Source organism: Mastomys coucha, unplaced genomic scaffold, assembly GCF_008632895.1.
Source record: "Mastomys coucha isolate ucsf_1 unplaced genomic scaffold, UCSF_Mcou_1 pScaffold9, whole genome shotgun sequence".
In the NCBI taxonomy this organism is placed as follows: Eukaryota; Metazoa; Chordata; class Mammalia; order Rodentia; family Muridae; genus Mastomys; species Mastomys coucha.
The window spans coordinates 17,827,796-17,841,651 of record NW_022196915.1 but is presented as its reverse complement, the minus strand read 5'-3'; the positions used below and the strand labels follow the sequence as shown (position 1 = coordinate 17,841,651).

General features: G+C 50.8%; 1 protein-coding gene across 3 annotated transcripts in view; it reads left to right on the top strand.

Moving 5' to 3' along the window:
* The window catches only part of Dnah1 (dynein axonemal heavy chain 1), a 66,594-nt gene that overhangs the window by 38,464 nt on the left and 14,274 nt on the right, over window positions 1-13,856 (top strand). For all 3 annotated transcript variants that reach the window (XM_031360984.1, XM_031360986.1, XM_031360985.1), the window contains 13 exons: window positions 759-953; window positions 1,043-1,162; window positions 1,392-1,550; window positions 1,639-1,746; window positions 2,833-2,973; window positions 3,111-3,271; window positions 3,881-4,038; window positions 4,984-5,157; window positions 5,894-5,932; window positions 9,520-9,698; window positions 10,926-11,156; window positions 12,263-12,459; window positions 12,936-13,071. In XM_031360984.1, coding sequence (XP_031216844.1) covers window positions 759-953; window positions 1,043-1,162; window positions 1,392-1,550; window positions 1,639-1,746; window positions 2,833-2,973; window positions 3,111-3,271; window positions 3,881-4,038; window positions 4,984-5,157; window positions 5,894-5,932; window positions 9,520-9,698; window positions 10,926-11,156; window positions 12,263-12,459; window positions 12,936-13,071 — 1,998 coding nt within the window. The remainder of the gene's footprint in view (window positions 1-758; window positions 954-1,042; window positions 1,163-1,391; window positions 1,551-1,638; window positions 1,747-2,832; window positions 2,974-3,110; window positions 3,272-3,880; window positions 4,039-4,983; window positions 5,158-5,893; window positions 5,933-9,519; window positions 9,699-10,925; window positions 11,157-12,262; window positions 12,460-12,935; window positions 13,072-13,856) is intronic.

Sequence of the window (13,856 nt, the reverse complement as noted above, 5' to 3'; positions counted from 1 at the left end):
TCTTCTGCAGCCAGTTGGCTCTGGAGTCTGCACCAAGCTGGCCAGGCCTCAGCCCAATACACCAAGGAGCCTGGATGACAGGATCTTGGGCCCCACTCTCACCCCTGAATCCCCTTCTCTAAGCCACCCACGTCCTATGCAGCTATCTTTCAGAAGGCCTGCTTTCTGTGGTGTTCCAAGCCGTGGCAGCTGCCCTGCTGGTCCCCTAGCTTATGCTGACTCATGCCTCCCAGGTCCACTCCACTCTTGGCCATGTCTGCCCTTTTTTAAACCAGTTCTAGCAGTGTATTCAGAGGCTGGGGACTGGTAGCACCAGCCTGACCACCTGGACCTGATTGGTGTATGTAGCCCAGCCCTTGAGAAAGCTGGCTGTGGCCTGGGTACGAGAGCATTTCGGAGTGCATATGCACTAAACCCTTGAGAAGATGTGGCAGTCAGTGTGAGCCTGTGTATGTTAAGGGCTATTAAGCAAAAAATATATTTCCTGTCTGGTTCTTCAGGCTCCTAGGAACTCCACATTGGCCAGAAAGTCCAGGACTCTCCAACTTTGGCTCTCCCTCAGGGATCTGTGGAGGGCCAGATTATCAAATGAGGATTCAGGGATTCCCTGAACCTCAGCTGCAGCCCCAGTCCTCCCTATGACTGCCCAAAGAGCCTTCTGACAGGATGGGCAAGCAATTACCCCCAAAGCCCCATATCTCTCTTCCTTGCTCGGAGGCTGGTAGCTGTCCGGCTTACACGTTCTACCTTGGCACCAGGCAATGACCATGATGTTCGAGGTACAGGACCTGGCAGTGGCCTCACCGGCCACAGTATCCCGCTGTGGCATGGTGTACCTGGAGCCCAGCATCCTAGGGCTCATGCCATTTGTTGAGTGCTGGCTAAAACATCTCCCTTCCATAATAAAGCCCTATGAGGAACAGTTCAAGATACTCTTTATGAAGTTCCTGGAGGTAGGTGAGGCCACAGGGACACCCAAGCCAAAGAGGTGGCAGAGGGCTGTCACCACTGGCGACTCGAGCTTGGTGCTTGTCCCCAATAGAGTTCCATCAGCTTCATTCGAGACATGGTGAAGGAGGTGATTGCCTCAACCAACAGCAACCTGACAATGAGCCTTCTCAAGCTACTTGACTGTTTCTTCAAACCTTTCCTACCCAGAGAGGTACGGCCCAAACAGTGGAGCTAGAGCCCTCTTCCCCCAACCCCCAGCCTCCCGCTCTCCTTGCTTGGGCTGCAAAGAGCCTATCCAGCCTTCCGGAAGTACTAGATCATGAGCCCCCCTTCCCCCACCCAGTGTGTTGCAGGGAAACAAAAAAGCTCCATCATCTGCCCACTGAGGTTTCTCACAACTGCCTCAGACTTAGCCTAAACGCTGTTCCCTCTGCTCCCAGGGCCTCAAGAAGATCCCCTCCGAAAAGCTGGCTCACATCCCGGAGCTGATAGAGCCCTGGTTCATCTTCTCCCTGGTCTGGAGTGTAGGTGCCACCGGGGACTACAACAGCCGCCTCAGCTTCAGCCAGTGGCTAAGGATGAAGATGATGTTAGAACATGTAAGAGGTGAAAGGAGCAGGCAGGGCCCCAGGGTCAATGGCAGGTAGCCTGCCCGGCCTCACGGGCTGTTTCCCTTGGTCCTGACAGACGAAACTACTTTTCCCAGAAGAAGGGCTTGTGTTCGATTACAGACTGGATGATGCAGGGATTAGCAGCACTGAAGAGGATGAAGAAGAAGAGGATGAGAACAAACAGGTGGCCATGGGGCTGCCCCAGAAGGAGGGAGGGTAGAGTCGGGCTGGGCTGTGGGGATTTCCCTCTCAATGAATAGTGTCCACTTAGAGAAAGCCACATTGACAGCCAGCAGGTCAGAGGCATTGGCTACTGACATCATCACACAGAGCTTCACAATCTACCAGGTGTTTGTCATTGTGTTCATTTTACAGACATGGAAACTGAGATACAAAACTCTCATAATCAACTAGTCAGTGGGAGAGCTGAACTTGAGCATGGAGCTTGGAGGCTTCAGTATGCCTTGCTTCCCAGACAAATGTTTCTTCAACACTAGTGCTGAGTCCAGGGGCCCGCCCCCTTTTCTAGTTAACAGCTTCCATTTTTCCTGAAACCTAGCTCCCTAAGGGCCCAGGAGCGTGCCTGGCATCCTGCTTTAGTGTCCCTATCTTAACGACCAGCCAATTAGAGCTCTAGAGTTCACCATTATTCCAGGGTCAGGGCCCTCAAGGCCCAGAGGAGGTGACAGAAAGTCACTATGCAGAGTCCTGCTGTGGAGCTTTGAGTACATTTGGGTCTAAGCATCAGAATGGCCAAAAGTGGGACATGTTGCTTTGGCCAAACTGAGACCTCTGTCAAAGGAGTTTTGCAAGGGTCATGGGTGAGGGAATTTATGAGGCAGGAACAGTGGGGAGACCAGGTGACCTCTAGTAACCAGCTGTCAGTGCCCTGGGTTCTGGTGTCCCCAACCCCTAAAAATAAACAGTGAGCGTCTTTGTATTTCTGAGCTATTCCATTCCTAGAGCATCTTCTTGCCAAGACCTAGGGACTGGCTGTGTGTAGGAAGGCCACCACCTCAGCAACTGCAGTCAGGGAGCCCCTACTTCTCATCTGTGTTCAGGAAACTTCCATTCCTGGCAGTTTGTGGTGGAAGCCTCCCATCCCATGTAAAGAGCAGATGACAGGAAATCCTGTCTCTGGAAGAAGTAGCTCTTCCCCCTCATGTTCTTGCCAAGGCCCAGCAGGACAACACCTCTCCCTCCTGCTGTGGGGCCACAGCCAGAAGTGGGAAGGGATTTCAGACCCATCCTGAACCAGATGTGATTCCAGGTTGCCTGGGTAAAGTGGATGGACTACTCGGCTCCATTCACCATGATGCCAGACACCAACTACTGCAACATCATTGTGCCCACCATGGACACCGTGCAGATGTCCTACCTGCTGGGCATGCTGATCACCAATAACAAGCCTGTGAGTGCCCCATCGTTCCCTGTCCCCGCCCACCCGAGCCTCAGGTTAGGACATGGCTAGTCTTACACACCAACAAGTTGGTAGCTCCCTCTGCATCCGCTCTGCGTGTGCCCCACTCCTGCTCCCCACCTTCCCAGGTGCTGTGTATCGGGCCAACGGGCACAGGGAAGACTCTCACAGTCTCTAACAAGCTTCTCAAGAACCTGCCTCTGGAATACATCAGCCATTTCCTCACCTTCTCAGCCCGCACTTCAGCCAACCAGACCCAGGACCTCATTGACAGCAAGCTGGACAAGAGGCAAGGCACCTCTGGTTCCTTCATCAGCCACAGCATCCCCAGCCTAGCCTGAACCAGCTCTGCTGTGTCACCTCCCCACCAAATTCCATTCCTGGCTTTGCCTGAAATGGCCCAGCAGGAACCTGAAAGTCCCACAGGGGACCTTAGGTTGCCTTTCAGATCTCCTTTGCCTCTTTCTTTAAAAAGAAAAGAAAAAAGAAAAAGAAAAGAAAAGAAAGAAAATTTTCAGTGTCTGTTAACACATTCTCTTCATATTGGTAAATCACATTTCTTTGCATGCATGTGTGTATATGTGTTTGTATGAGTGTGAGCGTGTGTGTTTACAGGTTCATGTTGGGTATCTCCCTTGATCTGTCTAGTCTATCTGCAGGGCCTTTCACTGGCCACTAAGGCAGAGCTGTGCGCTTATCCACCTTTCTGGGACGTAGAACTCTATTTAAAGACCTAGGATAGACATCAGCTCTCCCCAGATGTCCCAAGACAGAGGGCTGGTTGTGAGTTTCAGCCGTTTGGAGGAGGCTAAAGTTTAGTGAGGAGCCGTTCGGCTGCTTCTCCTTCTCAGAGGACCTGGTGCCCCTGGGTGCTGGGCTCACGCAGCTTCTCCCACAGGCGAAAGGGTGTGTTCGGGCCACCCCTAGGGCGCACCTTCATCTTCTTCATTGACGACCTGAACATGCCAGCCCTGGAGACATATGGCGCCCAGCCACCTATTGAGCTGTTGCGCCAGTGGATGGACCACGGTGGTTGGTATGACCGAAAGATCATCGGTGCGTGGTATCGTGGGACAGCGGGGAATGGGTTGCATGTGCTGGGTGAAGAGTACAGTAGATACAGGAGTAAAGGCCATTTTAGGAGTCCACAAAAAATATATATTTTAATGTCTCTCTCTTTTTTTTTTTTAGATTTATTTATTTATTTTATGTATCTGAGTACACCATTGCTGTCTTCAGACACACCAGAAGAGGGCGTCAGATCCCGTTACAAATGGTTTGTGAGCCACCATGTGGTTGCTGGGAATTGAACTCAGGACCTCTGGAAGAGCAGTCAGTGCTCTTAACCACTGAGCCATCTCTCCAGCCCCTTAATGTCTCTTAAAATGAGGGAATGAACTGTTAGGTCAAAAAATTTTTCAGGCCGGGAGGTGGTGGTGCACGCCTTTAATCCCAGCACTTAGAAGGCAGAGGCAGGCGGATTTCTGAGTTTGAGGCCAGCCTGGTCTACAGAGTGAGTTCCAGGACAGCCAGGGCTATACAGAGAAACCCTGTCTCAAAAAAAAGAAAGAAAGAAAGAAAGAAAGAAAGAAAGAAAGAAAGAAAGAAAGAAAGAAAGAAAAATTTTTCAGTGTCTGTTAACACATTCTCTTCATATTGGTAAATCACATTTCTTTGCATGCATGTGTGTACATGTGTTTGTATGAGTGTGAGCGTGTGTGTTTACAGGTTCATGTTGGATATCTCCCTTGATCTCTGTCCATTTAACTGAGGCAGGGTCTCTCACTGAAGAGAGAACTTGCTGATTCAGCTTGTCTACCTAGCCAGCTTACCCCTGTCTCTCTACCTCCTGAGTTCCTAGGATTACAGACACACTGCCACACCTACCTGGCTTTTATGTGGGTACTGGGGATGCAAACTCTGTGTGCTCTCCCTACACCAGCAATTACAGTGTCAGCACATACTCTTATCGTGGGATTCTGACTTCCTGCTCCCATTCAGGAGCCTTCAAGAACCTGGTGGATATCAACTTTGTCTGTGCCATGGGTCCCCCAGGGGGAGGCAGGAACGCTATCACTCCAAGGCTGACACGGCACTTCAACTACCTGTCTTTCATCGAGATGGATGAAGTCAGCAAGAAACGCATCTTCTCTATAATCCTGGGATGTTGGATGGGTGAGTATCAGGTTGGGCCAAGAGAGGCCATGGACAAAAGTCAAGCTAATTGTCACAGCAAAGACAGCTGAATAGCACTAAACAGGAAGAAGGGACTGAGCCACTAACTGCAACCCCAGCTTTATGCCTTTACTCTGCTGTTAACAACTGGCAAGTACACAAACCTCTCTGAATCTTGGTTTCTTTACCAATGGGTGCTAATATTAGTACCTATCGCTCTGAGTCTTGAGGGTTGAGTAATACATGGCACACAGCATCTAAAATAAAGCCATGCTGCAGATCTGCATATTGCATATGTAATAGATATGTATCCCCACATATGCATTCACTCATGTAGAGACATGTGCAAGCTCATGTGGAATGACCACCACTTTTCTAGAATAGGAAAACCTAGAAAGACTAGAAGGGAAAAGTAACCCTGCTCCATTCTGGGGCTTGGAAAAGTCACCCTGGATGCTGCTTCTCCAGTAGCCCATCTCCCACCCAGGGCACCCTGTCCATGAAGTGCCACTGGCACCATGCTGGGTAGAGAGTGCTGGAGGTCAAGCCTGGGCTACCCTCTAAGTCAGGTCTCTCTTTCACGTACAGCTGGGGGGAGGGGCTATTTCTCTGAAGGGTGGGAAGCAGCTGCTTCAGGAGCTTCCTAGTGGGTCTCTGCTGGCCTAGGTGGGCAGCAAGTGACCACCTAATTTCTAATTTCTAATTTGAACCTTATTTCTGTCTCTCAACCCTACAGATGGACTCCTTGGAGAGAAAAGTTACCGAGAGCCTGTGCGTAAGTGTGGCGGGGGGGCGGGGGGGTGGCACTGGGAGGATCTTGAAGGAAAGGGACTCTAGTCTGGGGGCAACCCTGGACTCTGGCTAAAGCTAGGTAGGTTAAGATTAGGACCATGGACCATAGTGGGCCCTCCTCGGGCATCTGGAACCAGAGCACAAGTCGGCCCTGCCACAGCCCCTCTTCAGGCTCCTGTACCACGCTTGGAGCCACTCCATCCTATGGTGCCTAGCTCAGTGTCATACTGATGGCGGGGAATGAAAGAGGAGTGCATGAAGAAATGGAGTCAACAAACTCTGCAGTCTGAAAGAGCCACAGTAAAGAGAAAGAAGCATGCTTCTCCAGAGAGCAGGAACGAGCGGGAAAGCTGGGCGATTTGCAGCCAGGAGGCAGGCATCCCTCTGTGGCAGCCTCATGCAGCTCTAATCTGTCAGTTATCACTTCAGAGCAGCTGGCCACATCAGGTTCTGTCCTGTCTTGGTGTCCACCTCTTCCCTCTATTCCTCTAAGCTGAAAGAAGTTGTCAAGCTCCCTCTCTGAGCCCCAGGATCTACATCTCAACCTGTTACTGTCATTCCCCACCCCCAACCCCCTCCTGTGGCTCCTGCCACCTTGACTAGAAATGAACTTCCTATTCTAGTGCACGCCTGGCTCCTCCTCTTTGGCTTAATGGAGGATGAGAGTCACACATCCCCCAGTAGCAGTATTTTCTGTTCTACTGGGCCACTCCGTCAACATATAAAGATGTTGTGGGGCATGGTGGTATATGCCTTTGACCCCAGCACTAAAGAGGCAATGGGAGGCAGATCTCTGTGAATTTGAGGTCAGCCTGATCTACTGGTCTACATGATAAGTTTGAGGACAGCCATAACTACATAGTGAGACCCTGTTCTAAAACCAAAACAAAAAAAGAAGAGCATGTCCTGGTTTCTCCGGTCTTAATTAAACAAAACAAATTATCTCTGTCACCTAGATCCCTCCTTCCCCAACTGCCCCACTTCTCTGCTTGGCTTTATAACAAGAGTTCTGCTCCAGAACTCCTCTCCCTCTGACACGCCCACATCTCTCTCATTGAGTTACCTCCTCCTCTGCTGACCACAGTGACAGTCAGCTCTCAGGCCATTTCCACTCTGCAAACAGCCCTTCCTCCCAGGCCCTTCTCCCTCCTGGGTGTATCAGTCAGTGTTGTCTTGCTCTGAAAAACTAGCCTAAGGAAGGAGCAGTTTCTTTTTGTTTGCTGGCTGCTCTAGGTCTGTGGTAAGGAAAATGCCATGACAACAGGAAGCATGGTAAAGCAAACCTGCTCACTTGGAGGCATCCAGGAAGCAGAGGCAGACAGGAGGATGCCAGGGCCAAAATAGTCTTCAGAGATGCTTCCCCAAGCAGTCTTCTTTCTTGATTCAGGCCCACGTCCTTCACAGATTCATAACAAACTCCATTCATCGATGAATTAGCCTGTTGATGAGTTTAGTATGTTTGTGATCCACTCATCTCTCAGTGGTCACATCCACCAGCAAGGACTACACTTTCAAATCACAAACCTTTGCAGGGAGTCACTTCAAACACAAACTATCACACTAGGCACCCCATCTTGGACTAACTAGACACTGGTCTCCAGCTTCTTTCCTTCTTAAATACAATGTCCTCAGACAGTCACATTCTGGCTCAAATATAAAGTCATCTTTATGTCACCAACATCCAAATTCACACCTTCGGCCCACACTACTCCCCTACACACTTGATTTCACATTTCTCAGCTGTCCTCTGTGTATCTCAGATTGAACCTGTCCAAATCCAAGTTTCTGATGTCCTGTCAGGCTCACCTTTGGTGATGGCAGCTCTGTCCTTCCAGATGCTCATGACAAGAACTTCATGATCATCCTCTTCCTCTCATCGCGTCTGACAACTCTCAGGAGATCCCTTGGCAATCTCCACAGGATCTGTCCCCAGTCAGTTCACCGTCCTGACCTCATTGTCCCAACCATTGGGGCAGCCCCTCCCCTGGTCTACTCACTCTGCCTCCACTTAGCAATGATCCATCCTCCTTCAGCAGCTAGAGGGACCTGTTAAAATGTTCATAAGCCTGCCTATATTCCTAGCTACTCAGGAGGCCAAGGTAGGAAGAGGATCACTTCAGTCCACAAGTTTAAGACTACCATGGACAGCCGGGCGGTGGTGGCACACGCCTTTAATCCCAGCACTTGGGATGCAGAGGCAGGTGGATTTCTGAGTTCGAGGCCAGCCTGGTCTACAAAGTGAGTTTTTTTTTTTTTGTTTTGTTTTTTGTTTTTTGAGACAGGGTTTCTCTGAGTAGCCATGGTTGTCCTGGAACTAACTCTGTAGACCAGGCTGGCCTCGAACTCAGAAATCCACCTGCCTCTGCCTCCCAAGCGCTGGGATTAAAGGCGTGCGCCACCACCGCCCGGCTTACAAAGTGAGTTTTAGGACAGCCAGGGCTACACAGAGAAACCCTGTCTCAAAAAAAAAAAAAAAAAAAAAAAAAAAAGACTACCAAGAGCAAGACCCTGTCTCAAAAATCCATAGCACCTTCTGGTCAACTGCCATAGCCAAGTGACAGTACCAGGAATAGTGTCAGTGCCTCACACCCCACATTACATCTCCAGCGCAGCCTCTCCCATTGATCTTTTACCTCCTGTCTCCAGGCATTTGCTCTTGTTGGTCCCTCTTCCTAAACACTTTCTCCAGCAGTGCACACATCTCGCTTCTTGCAATCTCAGCTCTTGCAGCAAGTGCAATCTCGCTTCTTGATCTCAGCTCGAGTGTCTTCCTTCTCAGGGTGATGTCCCCCAGCATTTCTGGGGTCACTCCAAAGCCTAACTTTGAGGTTTCCCAAACTTTCCTCTTGCTGCAAGTCTCTCCATAGCATTTTCCAGCTGGTCGCTGTCTCCTTGTGGTCCATTTCCAGGACAAACTTGCCAAGGGTGAGAGGCATCTGTGTGCATCAACCTCTTGCTCATCACCTGGAGTATGCTTCATCTCCTGACCCTTTGTCCTTCTGAGCTCTCCCAGGACCCCAAGTTCCCACTCTCAGAGTTTAGTTCCAGATGGATTCAGGGGTATTTTTTCATGGAGCCAGCACATGGGTATGATGGTGATAAAAGCCAGGTGGAGCTTTAGCAACCTGGCAGAGGTAGTGAGCCCACAGGGTCAAGCCTGAGGTCTACCCTACACCCACCATAAGGTTACTCCTGAAGTCTGTAGACCATGTGTGATTCAGCATTGCCATACTCAGGTCTGGCCATGGGCTCATGAGGCAAGGCAGGAAAGGCTAAGCCCAGTCCTAAGCCCGTTGATGCCCACAACTCTGTGACTGCATCTCAGTGCCCTGTGTGTGGCTAGTTGTCAGGAATGTGGGGGTAAACTTAGGGCACAGAGAGCAGGAGATTCCCATTCTAACATAGGGACATCAGGAAGGCCTTACAAAGAAGGAAGCGTCTAAGAAGGGGCTGGAACAAACATGGAACTCAAGCCTAAGGCTATGGAATAGGTGCTGGGGGGAGGGTGGGGATCAAAGGAGCAAAGCTAGGAGCTGTCTGTGTGACCCAGCCCACTCTCCTGCCCCACAGCTGGGGCCCCCAATATCGTCCATATGACGGAGCCCCTCGTGGACGCCACCATCAGTGTCTACGGTGTCATCACCTCCCAGCTGCTGCCCACACCAGCCAAGTCCCACTATACCTTTAACCTGAGGGACCTGTCCAAAGTCTTCCAGGGAATACTCATGGCTGAACCAGCCAAGGTTGAGGTAAGTATCTGTCAGGCCTCCACCCCATGCCCCTGTTGCCCTTGCCATGCCCTTGCCATCCTCTCTGGACATCTCCCAAATTTAAGCCTTCAGTCTCTAACCCTAATGTAGCCAGGCCCCAAAGAGACTGGGACATAAAGGTCAGGTCCACCAGAGCCTGACCTTCATGAAGCTAAGCCTATCTTGTGAGTCAAACTCATGTCCAAAATTGTGACCATGATGAGGTCATGAAAAGAACAAGCCAGGAAAAGGCAAGAAGACAGGGGGATTTCTAGCAGAAGCCTTCTGTGTGAGAAGATGTGGGTGGAGACAAACAAGGTGCCTTTGGAAACTAAACATGTGGAGATGTGAGGAGTGGGCAGTGGGATGCCCAGGAGCCAGAATGTACAGGCTGTGGGTCCAGCAGAGAGCTCAGATGGGGAGCCACATGGAGCCACTGACTAAACAACCAAAGTGTGGCTGGCCCTAGGAAGGTGGGATGGGGAAGACAAAGGTTGGTTCTGCCCTTGCTGAGCTCATAGCCAGTGAGTTACGAAGAAAGTCTGAAACTTCCTTAGTGTGCCCAGGTATCCTAGGGGAGAGGCATGGAAGCTGGGACAGAGTGGGCAGTGGATCTAAACACAGAGAGATTGGTAGGGCTTGCTGAGCAGTTAGATGTGGGGTATCGTAGAGGAATAAGGTAAATGAGGTCTCCTTCCCAGGCTTAGAGTTTGAAGGTTTAGAAGAGAGGAGAGCTCTTACTCCTGCTTCTCTCCTTTGCCTCTTGCCCTTTAGTTCACCCTCTCCCCATTCCCTTCCCCCCTCTCTCCATGTGGTCATGGCCGGCCATGACCGGCCTACTCTCTCCATCTCTCTGCCTTTCTCTGCCTCTGCTACCCTCTTAACTCCCTTCCCCATGCCCTAAATAAACTCTATTATATACTAAAAAAAGAAAAGAAAAAGAAGAAGAGAGGGGAGTGATGACTTGGGAATGTGCAGCTGCTAGTCCTGGTGCCCTGGGAGCTGGGGATAGGAGGCTCAGAGCACTCTGCTGTCCACTTAATCTTCAGTTGTGCAGAAGGCACGTCTCCCAGCAGTTCCTGCATGTGGCTCTAGCTCTGAGGCAAAGGAAGGAGACTAGTCCCGTGAGCCATGCTCCTATGGCCCCGGTACTCTCTCCCTGCTGGCACTTCAAATGATTTCTTGGGGCCAGAGACCAAGGCAGGCTCTGACACTGGGTACTCTCAGGACAAGGTGCAGCTGCTGCGACTGTGGTACCATGAGAACTGCCGTGTGTTCCGTGACCGCCTAGTGAATGACGAAGACCGCGGCTGGTTTGATGAACTCCTTGAAACCCAGATGGAGGATTTGGGGGTGGCCTTCTACAAAGTCTGTCCCTTCCAACCCATTCTTTATGGGGACTTCATGTCGCCAGGCTCAGATGTAAAGTCCTATGAGCTCATCACCAGTGAGAGTAAGGTGAGTCGGTGCTCTGCTCTGCTCTGCTCTGCTCTGCTCTGCTCTGCTCTGCTCTGCTCTTTAGTCTATCCCCTGGAATCCAGAGAACACCAAGTATAGGGCTGAGAGAATCTGAAAGTCTACACGGGATAAGTGTAAGATCCCAGACCCTCTCCCATCACCATTAGAAAGTTAGGATAGTCAAAAAAAATTTTTTTTGGCTTCTCTGAGCCCCCATTTCCCATTCCCATGGGTTTAGCAAGGTGGCCCATCTGTGAGACCAAGAGTTCATCTGAGACAAATCCAGCCAACAGTGACACACCACACCCATTTGCCATGCTGCCATTCTTGGTGCCATGGCTCAGTTAGGATCCTGGGAGAAAGGGTTGAGGTTTCCTTCGGTGGCCTCGAAGCTGTGAGCCTGCAGTGGACCCCTGGTGGGTTTTCCCATACACATCCTCTCCTAGTTCCCAGATGGTCTCACCCGGATTGCTGTGGACTGGTGTGTCTTATAGGTCAGGCTTCTCATAGGCAGCCCTGATTTCTGAAAGTCAGCATTCCTTCCATGCACAGGGAACAGAATTAGCAGTGGCCAGCTCTCTGTCAAAGAGGGCCTGGTACCCATCATTCCAATGTTCCAAGTACCAAGCCTATCTATAGCAAGAGCTGCCACAAAACCAGTGACGTGGGATTCCTACAAGGCCCTCCCTTTCAAGGTAGAGCTGGCTAGAATCCAAAGATAGCCACAAGAGGTGATGGGCCCAAGGCATTTACTGAGGACTTTGTGAATAGAGAGAGTTACAGTTTCCTCATGAAGCAACATGAGATAAGATATCCTAGTATGTCCGCAATAGGGAGATGGGGGCTGGAGCTAATTAGAACATGGAGACTTGGCTGCGGAGAGCTAGCATCTGCATATGGTTCTCTCGGTGTGTCGCATGGCAACCTGAGCCAACTCAGCTGCACTTGAAGATATACAAGGTTCAAGCCCCCAGGACAAAATCTGCAAATGGCCAGGTCACAGCGGTCAATCATGGACATTTCTGGGTCTGAAGAGAGAGATAGGGAGCTGGGGTACCCCCTCCATGGAGGAGAGCCTGCCACTTCTCTCCATCCCGTGTGCCCAGATGATGCAGATAATTGAGGAGTACATGGAGGACTACAACCAGATCAACACAGCCAAGCTGAAGCTGGTCCTCTTTGTGGATGCCATGAGCCATATCTGCCGCATCAGCAGGACCCTGCGCCAAGCTCTGGGCAATGCACTCCTGCTGGGTGTGGGTGGCAGTGGCCGCAGCTCCCTCACTCGGCTGGCCTCCCACATGTAAGGGATCATGGTGGGCAGTGGGTGGCATGTGGCAGACCACTTATAACAGATACCTTCCACCAAGGTAGAATCCTGGTGTCACCCCAACATAAACCTACTCAGCCTGTGAGGTTCTAGAAGAGCTGCAAATGGGACCTGGACCTCAAGAAGCGGCAGCAACAGTACCCTGTGGTGCTATGGGAGGGAGGTTAGAGGAAAGCATCCCAGAAAGATGCCTAGGAGAGAGACCCATGGGCCTGCTTTCAGAATCCAAGCATGGAGGGCAAGTGGTGGAAGGGACAGGAGTCTAGGCCATAGGAATAGTAGGCGAAGGTCAGGAAACAAGAGAATGGGTGCAGGGCCTGGGGAATCTAAAAGTCCACCCTAGATAGGAGCAAGACACCAGGTAGCTAGCGGGGGGTATGAACACCCACCACCCATCAGTGCTCGGCTCCAGGCCTCTGGCACACCTTGACTCAAACTCCCACCTCCAGGGCCGAGTATGAGTGCTTCCAGATTGAGCTGTCCAAGAACTATGGCATGTCCGAATGGCGTGAAGATGTCAAGAAGGTTCTGCTCAAAGCTGGCCTGCAGAACCTGCCCATCACCTTCCTGTTCTCAGACACTCAGGTGCACCCACCACAGCAATGGGCAGGGCTCAGGGCGGGCTGAAGACGGAGCATCCCCCAAGTGATATCCTATAGGGTGCTCAGTCCTATATGCCCAACTCTCTATACATTAGGACCAGGTGAGATTATGAGTAGGCTGGTAAAGAGAGGAACCAAACCCAGTCTCTCAAGGCTAAGGGGAGGCGGAGATCATGACCCGTGCTCCAAGAGTAAAGAAGCACCTTGGTACTATAACACACTACTCGTAGCTCAATGGCTTCCTGCCTTAGGGACCACAAGTTTGTTCCTGAGGTATAGGGAACCCATAGCTCCACTTTTGGGGGGCATAAGGCCTCTTTCCAGGATTCTGATTAGAGAAGTCACAAGACAAAAAGGACAGCACTTAAGTCTGATTGGCAGTACAGGTTGTGTCAAGGGTTCCAAGATCATGCCCCAACCCTAGACAAGGTCCCTTCCCTCCTAGACCTGGCAGCCCTTTCATATAGTCAAGAGAGTGAAGCTTCTAATACAAGCCAGATGCCTCTGTCAGTGGCCATGGTTTCTTCCTGAAGTAAAATAAGGCCTGGAGGAAAGCTAAAAAAGGATCAGGAAGACTCCATACCCACCACGCCGGTTCTGGAGCCCTGCCACAGGTTATATTCAGAGCCCCCACAATGGGGCAGATCTGAGTGTAAGTCCAGGACTTATGAGGTCAATAGTGTGACCTTGACCTAGTCTCTATATGGGGCAGTTAACAAAGATCGAGGAAGACTGTTCATGAAATTTGATACATAGGAGCTTTCATAA